This window comes from Hydra vulgaris, chromosome 03 (assembly GCF_038396675.1).
Source record: "Hydra vulgaris chromosome 03, alternate assembly HydraT2T_AEP".
In the NCBI taxonomy this organism is placed as follows: Eukaryota; Metazoa; Cnidaria; class Hydrozoa; order Anthoathecata; family Hydridae; genus Hydra; species Hydra vulgaris.
This window is the reverse complement of record NC_088922.1, coordinates 25,825,233-25,839,589: the sequence shown is the minus strand read 5'-3', so window position 1 is coordinate 25,839,589 and position 14,357 is coordinate 25,825,233. Positions and strand designations below refer to the sequence as shown.

Below are 14,357 nucleotides of genomic sequence, written 5' to 3'. Positions count from 1 at the left end.
GTGATGATGACAATAATGATAATGATGATAATGATGAAATGATGATGATGATGATGATGATGATGATGATGATGATGATGATGATAATGATGATGATAATGATGATGATGATGATGATGATAATGATGATGATAATGATGATGATAATGATGATGATAATGTTGATTATGATGATGATAATGATTTGATTAGCCAAATTGCTAAAATTGCAAAGTCTGCAAAACCATGCATGCAAAGCAATTAATTATTTAAATAGGTTAGTAAACCCGGCCCCAGTGATGAAAAGCATGATGGTTCTAGATATTGAGAAACTTAACACATTACAGATATTAATTTTTATGTATAAATATAAAAACAATCTTCTACCAAGCGTTTTTTCAGATAACTTTCTTATATTATTTTCTGAAAAATATAATCTGCGTTCAAATACCAGGAACGACTATCAACTAGGAAAAATTAAATCACAGCAGTCAAGTTTTCTAATTACAAACCGATGTCCATCCATATGGAATCGTTTCCAAAATAAAAATATTAAAGACCTAAAAAGCATTTCATCGTTTAAACAACAAACTAAAATGCATATCCTTAATTCCTGACATATATATTATAGTTTACAGTATTTGTTTTCAGATTTTTTTGTATTTTTTCTTTTTATTTATTTTTTATTTTTTTTCTTCTTATTTGTTTTAATTTTATTAAATTTTTTATTTTTCTTTAAAAATTAAAGTGTTTTTTTATTTTTATTTCAATAGTGACTAAAGGGGCTCTATGAAAAGGTTGTGATGATAAATGCATCATCCTTACCTTCTTTGAGTCCCTGACTGATTATAACAGTATATATATATATATATATATATATATATATATATATATATATATATATATATATATATATATATATATATATATATATATTATAAATTAAAAAGATTAAAAACGTTTTTTATAAAGGTTTTTTATGTTTACCATGTTATTTATTTTATATGAAAAGTTGTAATATTGTTTAATCAGCGAAATAAAAGTTAAATAAAAAAAAAAAAATGATGATGATGATGATGATGATGGTGATGATGATGATGATGATGATGATGATGATGATGATGATGACGATGAAAAAAATAACTACAATGATGATGGTGATAATTATAATTGATGAATACATTAAAATTTTAAACTATTTTAGTAAATTAAAGGTAGTTGATTGCTAACTAAATGATACTTACTGGTCTTAAATGGCATTTAACCTTATTTGCACATTATAGACTCAAAAAGAATATTGCATTTTTAATTGTTAATTATCTCCTAAAATATTTGTGATATTATTTTAATTCTTTTTTTTAAAGATTTTCTTTTTAAAGGTTTTATTAATGCAAATTGTTTCCATTATTGATCAGCATATGAAACAATCTGTTAGCACAGGGCACATAACTTTTTTCTATATATATTTTAAGCGATGGGCAAAACATTTTTTATATAAACTTGTGTTTTACTGTTTCCTTGTCCAAGATGGGATTGTTCCTTCCAAACAGAAACTTAACCACTCCATAACATTTTTTGTAAATTTTTTTTTATGTAAAAATTTTTATAAAGCCACTAAAATTACAAGGATAGAACAGATAAATAAGAAATAGCATTAAAAAATGTTATATAAATCAAAAATATGCATTGTTTAGAAAATAAAGTCACAAATTAACAGAAATATGTACTAAGAGAAGTTATTTTTATATTTATAGATGTGTGTATCTATGTCTATTTGTATAGGGATCAATTGGAAGAGTGTTTGCAGAAAGCCCATTATACTAATAAGGGAGTTGAACTTGCACAACTTGATTTATCTATGAAGACGAGAACAGATAAAATTACAAACAAAATAAACAGGTATATTTCTGCATAATTTACCTTTTTTGAGCTTGTATAACAAAATGGCTATTTTGCATTTTTTATCTTGCTTCAATGAATATTAAGATGAAAAAATTTTATGATTTTTAGTTATAACTTTTTCTTTCATAGTTAATAAAGTCAACAAACTCTGAGACCTAACAAATATTTTAGGGTTTTTACAGGACCTCTAGGGCAGTTATCAAAATATGATAAAATTTATCTTGAACCTTAATATTATTGCAGAATGAAAAAAGCTTTATTTTTCCTATGATATGTATTTTTGCTTAAAGAAATTAGCATGGACAACTATAGTCTACCCCTACAAATGTATATTTGTATATGGTACAAATACATAGATATATATTTCATTATTCGTTTTGTCTTTTATGCCAAAAAAAATAAGGGATTCAGCACGTGAGCTCTTAAAAAGCATAACATTAGGACATTTTTAGGGATTAGACACGCAAAAGAATAGATAAGTATACTTTGTCAAAGATTATCTTATTCTCCACTTATTCATTTTCTACTTCCTGCTCATCTATCTTGCTTTTGTTGAGTTGAAGTTTATCTTGTGTGTGATGACAGAAATCAGGCATCTGGTTTGGCAGTAGACTATTGAAAGAACACAATGCTCACAATTCACAAAAAAGGTTCAAATTTCAAATCCACCTTGTCTTTAAGTACTGTGCACTATCTGTTTCTCTGTGCAGCTTGTTTGACATTGATAAAACTAAAATTTCCTTGTTCATATTTTTGAGGTTAGGATTGCAAGAGAGTCCAATAATTCTAATTAAAAAAATGCAAAAATATACATCAAAGACTAGACTGAGCTGTCAAGCCCAAGTGAAATAAAGAAAAAATTAGGAAGAGAGAAAGAATAAAAAAAACCTAAGGGGAAATCATGACCCGCACACAAGATCTAAAAGAAATAGAATATAAAATACAAAATTTAATGTAATATGCTCATAATGAGGGTCGCACCACAAACTTTTAGTTTATCAGACCGACGCTTTAACTAATCAAGCTATACACTTTGATATGTTGAAAGAAAACATTAAAAATTAAAAATATAAAATCAACAGCAAAATTAATAAAGATAAAATAAAACAATGTGCAAAAAAAAAGACAAAGTACCTGAATATGTATATATATATATATATATATATATATATATATATATATATATATATATATATATATATATATATATACATACATGCATATACATATGCACACATATACATATATACATATGTGTAACCACACACACACATATCTCTCTATCTATCTTTATATGTATATATATATTTATATATATATATATATACACACAGTGCTCAAAGTGAGGCCGGATGCTATTTTATAAAGTATAAACCATCCCACCTTTTTTATAAATCTCTATATATGATATATATTATTATAAATCTCTATATATGATATATATATATATATATATAATTTTTTCTCCACTGTGTGTGTGTATATATATATATATATATATATATATATATATCAGGCCTTGTTACGAGATTTCGCTGCATAGCGAAAACGCGTAACGCATTTTTAAGTAACTCAACTCAGCAAATATATTTTGCATCGTTAGACGTTATATTGCGTCACTAGCGTCTTTACAAGTACCGCATTGTAATTAAAGTTATTTTATTAACGCTTTAAAAATCAAACAAAGAGTTTTTTTTTTTTCACTATAACAAAAGTTACAAATAAAATCAAAGTTCTTATTAAAAAAATCATTTTTATTATTTTTTTTAAATATAAACTAAATTTTATTTTGAAAAAAATATTTTTTTCATGAAACGTAAAATATTTGTTTATTTTCTTATGATTTTACATTTGGTTTTTGATTATTTTATCAATTGTTAATAAATTTTTTCTTATTTAATTTGTGAACTCTTTTTAATAATGTTTTTAAACAATAGTAAGTTATAATAATAGAGTTTTTTTTTGTTATTTATCAGTTACCGATAACATATTCGTGATCATAATTTATTTTCATAAATTAAATGAACGTCATTAAAACTTTACGTTATTTATTACAATAAACAAAATATGTTTTTAATAAAATTTTTACATCAAAATAAATCGTGTATTTTTTAAACTATTATGACTAAAAATAATTTTTATATTTAAAAGGAATTTATATATTTAATTCCTTAAGATAAAACTTAAACACTTTATTTTTTTTAACTAATTTTTAATAAAAAAAATCTATTAGTTTACAATTGCGGTTAAATGCTTTTACTTACGACTTTATTTCTTCTGAATAAACGTCACGTTAACGATAATCAAAAGATAATTTAAATATTCTAAAAGATTTAAGTTTTTGCGTAGCGCAAAACTGCTGAGCGCGTAGGCAAATTGCCTTTTCGCAAGCAAAATGCGAGCTGCGTAACGCTTCTTAACAAGGCCTGATATATATATATATATATATATATATACATACATACATATATATATATATATATATATATATATATATATATATATATATATATATATATATATATATATACACTGCGACCATTTTCTATAGACGCATGTAGAATTTAGCGGATTTACAGTGTTACAGTGGTAATAAAATTGTACTTTTGAATAAGTATATGTAAGAAAACAATGATCCATTATGCATCTGATTATTAATTGTCTTGATTGTATTAAAATAATTAAATTTTTAATATTCATGTAGCAATTTTTAATATTTATTGTGGCAAACTAAAGTTTTTACAAGTTTTGTTGCAAATTTCTTATATTCTGTAGTATTTTTTATTTTGTGAGTCGAAATTAAGTTGAACTTATTTAAATGCCGAATGGAAAGGTCCTTACCGATATTGAAAAAGGTCAAATATTGGCTTATCATCAAGAAAAAGTTCCAAATCGAGAAATTGCTAGAAGATTTAAGAGATCAGATCATATTATCCGTAATTTCTTGAAAAATCCAACAGATTATGCAACAATCATGAGGAAACCAAAGAAATCTAAGGTTTCAGGCCGTGAAAAACGCAGAATTGTTCGACTTGCATCAAATTCATCAAAAAGTTTGAAAACAATTAAGTCAGATTTGGATTTAAAGTTTGCAAGGAGACGATTAGGAAAGTTCTTAGACAGCCCACACATTGTACGATCAAAAATGAATAAAGCACCAAATTTGAAGCTCATTCACAAACAGAAACAGATGGAATTCGCCCGCGAAAACATGGCACATGATTGGGAGCAAGCAAGAAACTTTAGATTAAATTCTCATGAATATGTAAGATGTCTAAATAGCTGAATATTTTTGTTTTCAATACCAGGTGATTTTTTCGGATGAGAAAAAGTTTAATCTTGAGGGGCTGATGGTTTTAGTGGCTACTGGCATGATTTGAGGAAAGAACCCAAATATTTTTTGACAAGGAATTTCGGTGGTGGATCTTTGATGGTTTGATAAAAACATTTTCATAGTTTCATGGTAGCAAATGAGTTTCTCATAAATTATACTTCCAAAAATAATTAATAATAAAAGGCAACTGTATAATTGACATTCCCATTAAAGTTAAACAAAGTTTTAAGTTCAGGTTTTTATGACTTCTGAAATTACTTCTGTAATGCAAGATATACCTGAGCCGGTTATTTTTATAATTTTTTTGAATGGTTTAAAGAGTTTGACTTTTATACGTAACTATAGTTAAAATAATTTAGTCAACAAGTGACTAAATTAAAAAATTCAGTGCTTTGGCCGAGCGCCTAGCCCAATATTCGATATTTGGCAAAATCACTATTCATGGTATCTCTTTTATATATATATATATATATATATATATATATATATATATATATATATATATATATATATATATTATATATATATATATATATATATGTATATACATAAAACTGTCACTGATAATAGCCATCTGCATTCAGTACATTAGCTATTTCATTGTACTGAATGTATTATTATTTTTTTGTTTATTTGTTGTTTTTTTCTGAACAATTACTAGTGTGTATATATCTAAATATATTTAATTTACATAGCGAATGTATCAATGGTTTGTTGAAGAAGTTTCCTGAAAATGCTCTTCAGCTTATGGTACAATCTGGGGCAAAAGGTTCTGCAGTCAATTGTACACAAATATCTTGTCTTCTTGGACAAATTGAATTAGAAGGAAGAAGACCACCTCTTACAATATCAGGTTAGAGACTAAAGCGAATTTAAAAATGTTATTTGCACTTATGATATTTCTTTATTTATATATACAGTATCGGACAAAACGAGTGCAACCAAATAATGCTAATTTAGTTTCTTTATATAAAAGTGCTGCATTTTTTCAATTTAGAGAAATAACTATGTAACTGTTTAGAGACAAAGTACTTCAAGTTTTATTCATCACAAAGTTCATTATTTGTACCCGAAAATTAATAAATTAATCAAAAGTATTAAAAAAGTTGATTTCCTTCTGGACAAAACAAGTGCAACTCGACAAAATATTGACCAAGCTGAATTTCGCTATCAATATTTCGTGGCAAATCCTTTGTTGTCGATCACAGCCTTGCATCTTCGAGGCATAGATTCGATCAGGTGATCAATGAAACTTTGTGGAATCGGTGCCCAGGCCTTTTGGATTTGTTCAAACAGTTGATCCTTATTAGGAACACCTTCACGATTAATTCTGCGGGTTGACGATCTCCCACAGGTTCTCGATAGGGTTGAGATCCAGAGATTGAGGCGGCCAATCCATCACCGATAGGTGATTGTCTTGAAACCACTGCTTGACTACTTTTGCAGTGTGTTTCGGATCGTTGTTATGCTGAAAAACCCATTTTATTGCATATTCTATTCAGCATGAGGTAACATAACATTTTTCAGGATATTTTTATACATGAAACGGTCCATTATTCCATTGTTTCGATGTATTGGACCTAGACGATATTTGGAACATAGTCTTGATACGGTCCATTTTTTCACACGATATTCATCACAAATACTTTTTTGTGACATTCCACATACGTAATCGCCAATAGTTTTCTTTCTTAGTTCTAATCCAAGACTGTCGGTAGCCATTTTTGCACTTGAAGTCATAAAAATAATTAAAATAAATAATCACGCTTCTCAAGGCTTACCGTGTTACATTTACCTTGTGATGATACAAAAATGCTCTGTGGAACAAAACGTCTTGGTTGGATGTGGACTTTATTGATGTAATGAAACACTTGTTGTATTTCACTTCTTGTATTGATGTTCTTCGATAAAACACTTTGATAAAACTCACTTCGATAAACTGTCTTGATAATACTGACTGATTGATTTCCATATACTGACTGAATTACATGTCGATTTACATGTCCTTTATATAGTAAAATGAACCTGTGTGAACCTGTTCTGGAAGATTCTAGATGCTTCTTTTCGATGCTTCTGGAAGCTTCTGGATGCGTCTGGATGCTTCTGAATGTTTCTGGATATTTCTGGATGCTTCCAGATGCTTCTTCTGGAAACTTCTGGAAGCTTCTGCATGCTTCTGGAAACTTCTGGATACTTCCTTTAATTATTAAAAAACTTCAGTGACATTGACACGGACCAGACTTAAGAAAATGAAACAAACCAAAAAAGTTGCACTTGTTTTGTCCGCTGCAAAATGGCACTTGTCAACGAAATTCTGCCTGTGTGCTGTCACCTGTTAGCTGATTGCTCATGTCATGGCATGCTATGACTCCAGACTCCTGAACTGTTTGCTGTGGTAGTATAGTTCGTTTCGTTTTTAAGACATGTAAAACGTTTTAAGACATGTAAAATTAGGAACACTTTTTAGCATTGTTCGATGTTGGTTGCAAATGTTTTGTCCAATACCGTATATATATATATATATATATATATATATATATATATATATATATATATATATATATATATATATATATATATATATATGTATATATATATATATATATATATATGTTCTTTATTACTTTATTATATATATGTTCTTTATTACTTAATGCAATCTGAGGTCTTTCATGTGTGATAGGTCTTGCCACTATTTACCAAATCCACAACTAAGTTTCTTTGAGAAATTACCCAATGTCGTTTTACAATGTGGATAATACTATAAATTAATCAATTTTATTCAATTAATCAAAACTTATGTGTTACAAATATGTTTTATATGTTACATATGAACGCATCTTATGTGTTACATATGTAAATATAATTTTAGACGTAAACTTAACAAAATTTAATTTTTTTTCCCACAAAATTCAAAAAAATACTAAATAAAGTTTTTGTGCCATTTATTTTTTTACTTCCAATATAACACCTGTGTGCTTTTAATGTTTTTAAAAACAATAATCCTTTGGTAAAATCATGGACAAATACATATAAAAATTATCATAATAATAGTACTCTTTGATGTACATTTATATTTTTTACAGTTTTAAAAAAACATGAGAAAATGGATAAGTTAAAAATAAAAACTTGAAAAAAATGCTTGTGCCATTTATTTTTTTGCCTACTGTATATTTAGTTTTGTTTTAGCATATTGTTTAAATTTAATTAAATATAATCATTTTTTTGTAGTGTTTTTTATTTGTTTGTTTATTATTTTTAAAACTAGGGCGTTCATTGCCATCATTTCAACCATATGATACTAGCCCTCGCGCTGGTGGATTTGTTAATGGGCGTTTTTTAACTGGTATTCGTCCACAAGAGTATTTTTTCCATTGTATGGCAGGTAGAGAGGTAATAGCATATATATATGTAATTTTTTAATAAAAATATAAATAACATTTAAATCCTATTAACTTAGATCTTGGATAAGTTGGACTTTTACTTAGTGGAAAAGATTTTAAATTCCCATTGAACATTCTATCAACTTACTATAAAATCATCCACTCAAGTTGAACCTTGGTTAAGATGGACGATTCTCTTACTGTTTTTTGGATCCCTTTAGCAAAAAACTTTGCTTAACTTGGACTCTTATTTTATATTGCATATGAGTGCATATAAAACAAAACTTCCAATACTTTCAAATCTTCCAATCAAAACTTCCAATACAACCAAAAAAAACTTTTAACATTTTTTTTTTTTTTTTAAACATCACTAATTAAAGTTGGAAGTTACTGAAAGAGAAAAGATGAAGATTGTAGAGCAAGATAACGATTGACGGACGACTTAAAAGATTGCAAATTATATGAATCAGGAAAGCAAGATTAAGAAAGCGAATTCCCAAAGAACTGATGTTCGAGGAAAAAAACTAGACAAATAAGCGTTTTTGGAGCACTTAGGAACAGTCACAGAAAAAGGATGACACTCAATTGAATGACGAGTAACACGAGAATGAATTTTAGTAGATGTCACAAGAGACACTAGCTCTTTAGAGCAGTGCCCATTATAGTATTTGTAGAAAAGAGAAAGAGAAGCAACATTACGACGATGTGATAATGGTTGGAGGTTGGCTGCAAGAGCAGGCCCAACTATGTTTACAATGCGTTTTTGCACCTTGTCTAAAAGAGAAACGGCATCATTAGAAAAACCGCCCCAGATATGGCAACAGTATTCCATACAAGGCCGGATTTGAGATTTATAAAGATAGAGAATAGAATCCGAAGTAAGAAAGTGACGAGCTCGATAAAGAGATGCAACCTTAGCAGATGCTAATTTTGCAACTGATTTGATATATGGTTTCCAAGAAAGATTGGAAGTAAGAGTTAATCCTAGAAGATGAAGAGATGCAACCTTAGCAGATGCTAATTTTGCAACTGATTTGATATATGGTTTCCAAGAAAGATTGGAAGTAAGAGTTAATCCTAGAAGATGAAGAGTAGGTGACTCATCGAGTACATCACCATTCATAAATATAGGAAGATCTAAATTATTGCGATAACGATTGGCTGAAAAAAATTGAGTTTTATCTGAATTAAAGTTCACCAGCCACTGTGAGCCCCATGTTGTAGCAGAAGTGAGATCCTTTTCAAGCTCAAATGCCCCCTCCAAGCAATCAGAGAGTGTTGGTTTCTTATCCCGATAAGAATAAATGGTAGTATCATCAGCAAACAATGCCACCTTAGATGTGAGAATATCTGGAAGATTGTTAATGTAAATTATAAAGAGTATAGGGCCAAGGATAGAACCTTGAGGAACCCCTGAAGTTACAGAATAAGAAGAAGAGTGCTGTCCATCGAGGACAACTTTTATGCTACGATTGGAAAGGAAGGATTCAATGATCTTAAAGATGTTGCCGGATACACCATAAGAAGAAAGTTTATGGAGAAGACAAGCATGCCAAACTTTATCAAAAGCTTTTGAAATGTCAAGAGTGATGACCTTAACCTCTTCACCTTCATCTAATGCACGATAAAACCTGTCAGTTATTACTGTTAGCAAATCAGCTGTAGAACAAGAAGATCGAAATCCATATTGATGGTCAGAAAGTAAGTTATTAGATTCAATATGAGAAATTAAGTGTTTGTTAATTAAAGATTCAAAAACCTTGCTTATGATAGGAAGAAGACTTATGGGACGGTAGTTAGACGAATCAAATCGCTCTCCAGAATTTTTGAAAATAGGGATAATAGATGCGGCTTTCCAGCAGGCTGGAAAACAAGACTCTGATAAGCACTTGTTGAATAGTTTTGAGAGTATAGATGACAGCTCCGGAGAACACTTCTGCAAGACAATAACAGGTATGTTGTCTGGGCCACAAGCTGTAGAAGAGTCTAGGCAGGAAATCACTTTAGATACAGATGCTGGAGTGATAAGAATGTCAAGCAATGGATCAACCTGTTTGTTGGCAATATTAGGTAGAACGCAACTAATGGAATCAAGAGATGATATTGATGAAAAGTTTTTAGCAAACAATTCGGCTTTGTCTTTAGGTGAGGTGACAAAGTCTGAACCATACAAGAGAGGTGGAATTATAGATTTGCCCTTATTATTGATATTATTAAAGATTCTCCAGAAGTCACGAGAGCCTAACTTTTGAGATGAGATACGAGAGTTCATGACCTGAGAATAGCGGGTTTTGGCGTTAGACAAAGCCTTATTACAATTGTATCTAGCAGTAATAAACAGACGCAATCGCAGCAGCGCAGTGTGAGGAAAACCATGGAGGAGAATGAGGCTTGACCTAGAATCGTCGAGAGGGAATAAAAGATTCCATGCCAGCCTGAATCCACAAAGTTATGTAAGAAGCACATTTGTCGACAGGAAGTTGAAAGATTTCTACCCAAGGGCCATCAAGAAGAAAACCACGGAAAGAATCCCAGTCAGCTTTACTGTAGTTGTAAGAGGTACAATAATAGGGGGATTCAGGTGATGAAGAAGAATGAGATATTAGTTTGAAAGAGATCAAACTGTGATCGGAAGAACCTAAGGGTGATTGTGGAGAAACAGAGCACTGACTAGGATCAGAAACAAGACATAAGTCGAATAGAGAAGGTAGATGATTGGGGTTGTCAGGAAAGGCAGTTGGAAAGTTGACTATTTGAGTTAGGGATTGAGAAAGGCAAAAGTTGTGGGCTTTAATGCCTGCAGAGTCACTGACACTAGAGCCAAGCCATTCAGAGTGGTGAGCATTAAAGTCACCGACAACAACTATATTAGCTGATGGATAAAGAGAGAGGGCTTGGTCAATATGATCAGAAATAACATCAAAAAGAGTACAGTCTTGAGATGAAGGAGATTGATATAGAACAAAGAGAAAGGCAATAGAGTGAAGTGGTGCTAAACGAAAGCACATGAAAGAATAGTCTGTGGATTCAAACCTAGTTTCACGACAAACAGGTGAATTCTTACGAATGTAAATGCCCAGGCTAAGCATGTGACTATTGGAGTCTTTACGAATCAGAGGAAGATAACCATCAACACTAAGATCACAAGATGAGACAGCCGAACTCAAATTAGTCTCACAAAGAGCAAGTAGGTCTGGTGAACTTTGCAAGAGATAAGACTCAACAGAAGAAAAGTTACTTCGAAGACCACGAATATTAGTGAATGATAGGTTTAGAGAACTTGGTGATGATGATGGTTTTTTGTGTTTTATAGTTTTTGGTACTTTATTCATTTTTAAATTAGATTGAAGACTTGACTCAAAGCATAGATAGTACTCAGAACACCGTTTAATAGCCCAAGCAATTGCCTCATTACTACTAATAAACCCTAAGCCGTAACAAAGGGCTCCAAATGTGGCCTCCGCAATGCACACCAAAAGTACAAACAGGGACACCATCCATGCGCAACATGGCACTGTTAATACTTTGATATTTTTCAGCTGTTGATGGAATCAGCCTCTCTGAGAGCTACCACAGATTTCGGGAAACCTGACTACCAGCCGGCCTCAGAACCATAAAACTGAGTTTTAGAGCTGTACCCTCATAAGGAGATAATAGAATGAGTTGCCTAGTCATAAAAACAGTGACACAAGCAAACCCATGCATTGAGTCAAGAAGATCCAGCATTCAACATCCTAAACTGGAAACAATGTATTAGAAATACATCTGCGCCAGCCTAATAGATGAAGAAGGGGTGCGAAGCTGGTCAGCAGATAGTATCTGTTTACCCCTTAGTCTTTGCCTAGGAGGCCTTCTACAAGACAGTAGCCGGGTGCATTTAACATCTGCCCAAGATGAGTCTTTTTATGGAGACATTATCTCTAGCCTTTACTCAACAAAGAGCCCCAAAACAGGGGGTGTTTTAAATTGGAGTTGGCATCTCCTAGCCTTTGCCTAAAAAGGCGTATCCTACAAAGCAGCAGGACATGAAGCAGATTGTACTGGGTTACATGTTACCAGTAGCAGGATAACCTGATCTGACTCTAATTAAATATTATTTATAATATTAATATACATTTAAAAATATATATATATTTATAATAAATATATATATATTTATAATAAATATATATATAATTATAATAAAAATACATTTAAATATTAAGTACCTTTGCGTCAAATATCATTTGACAAACTAAACATTTTCACTGATATCTTCAATACAGTTAAGCTCCGACTAAATTTCATTTATCAAAATTGTAAAGATTGATAAAACAAAGTTAACAAGTAGAACTATAACAGAATACATAATTCTAAAAGAACTCGACAAAGAAGAATCATCTGTATCTACATATAAAAAAAACATGGCATTCCAAAAGAAAACAATGTCTGGATGGTCAAAAGAAAAAAACAATATATTAAAAAAAAATTAAAACTTCTGTGAAAAGAGTGAGGATGCTAGTCTCCCTAAATAAGGTTATGGATGAAGCATGTTATATGCAACTTTTAAACACTTAATTCCAAAACATTCCTGTGTTTGAAACAATTTTCAAAGTCAAAGTTTTGCATTTTGCAAAAGAACTTGGTTGTGGCCACTTTTAAATATCCAATGTATGGTTAGATAGATGCAAAATTTATTTTTTAATACAATATAAGGTATTTTATCATTTCATTGTACATTGATCTTTACATATTTTTCAGTCATTTATTTAAGAAACATGGAAAAAACTCTCATTTCCGTTTCAAAGCCCAAAATCAATAGTATTTCAATCCAGTTTTTTTTTGTTTGTTTAAAGTGCAATTGACTCATTACCACACACTGCATGAAAAGCAAATAAACCCCTAAAACAATAGCTAGTAATGGAATTGCTTTTATTATTTTGTATATTTTGTTATCCTTGGAGGGGAAACTTTGCCAACAATTTTGCCAACAATTATGTCTCATTGCAACTCGCTTGATATATTCAATGCAGATGAGTTCAGTTTGTTTTTATAAAGCTTTTCCAAAAAAAGTATGTATTTGAAATGTAAGAAATGTAGTGGAGGTAAGAATTGCAAGATCTGACTGATTGGTCTTGCTGCAGCTAACATGTGCAGAAATTTTCTAGTTTGAGGATTGAGTCAGAGAAAACGACAGAAAGTTTGCATTAAAAGACCGTATTGGTTATTGATAATTTCGCCAATGATCTGAATATTGAGGACCTTATATTTGTCATACTCTGCTTTCTCCCAAACACAACTTCATGTTTGCAGCCACTGGTACTGAAGTGCTAGTATCAAACTAATTTAATTAACAAGATTATAAATGCTATTGATAAAGGAAAACAAATGTCTTCTCTATACTTGATGCTGTGAAAATGCTTGTTCATTCTTGAAATGAAGTTTTAGAAACCACTATTATTAACTGCTTCCGCTAAGCAGGGTTTAAGGAAGGAGTAGGAGTACCAGACAGATGGTGAGTACTCTTAAAAATTAATTAAATTTTTTAATGCAGGGAAACATTGAAAAATTATGTCAATGTGATGAGGATCTTGTTCTGAATGATTTTCCTTACAAAGATGTGTTAATAGTTGATGATAATGTATCAGTTATGAAAGAGTGATGGCACATAAAGGAGTTGTTCAAGATATTATTAAACTAGTTGACAATGAAATGCATAAAGAAGAAAAAAAAAGATGAAATGGTGACATTTTAAACGACTTATGAAATGTTGGCCAACA

At 30.3% G+C, this 14,357-nt stretch overlaps 1 protein-coding gene across 2 annotated transcripts in view; it reads left to right on the top strand.

The window, feature by feature from the left end:
• LOC100211313 (DNA-directed RNA polymerase I subunit RPA1) overlaps positions 1-14,357 on the top strand; it is an 81,996-nt gene that overhangs the window by 36,072 nt on the left and 31,567 nt on the right. For both annotated transcript variants that reach the window (XM_065792775.1, XM_065792774.1), the window contains exons 18-20: positions 1,762-1,878; positions 5,911-6,068; positions 8,484-8,608. In XM_065792775.1, the coding sequence (XP_065648847.1) occupies positions 1,762-1,878; positions 5,911-6,068; positions 8,484-8,608 (400 nt within the window). The remainder of the gene's footprint in view (positions 1-1,761; positions 1,879-5,910; positions 6,069-8,483; positions 8,609-14,357) is intronic.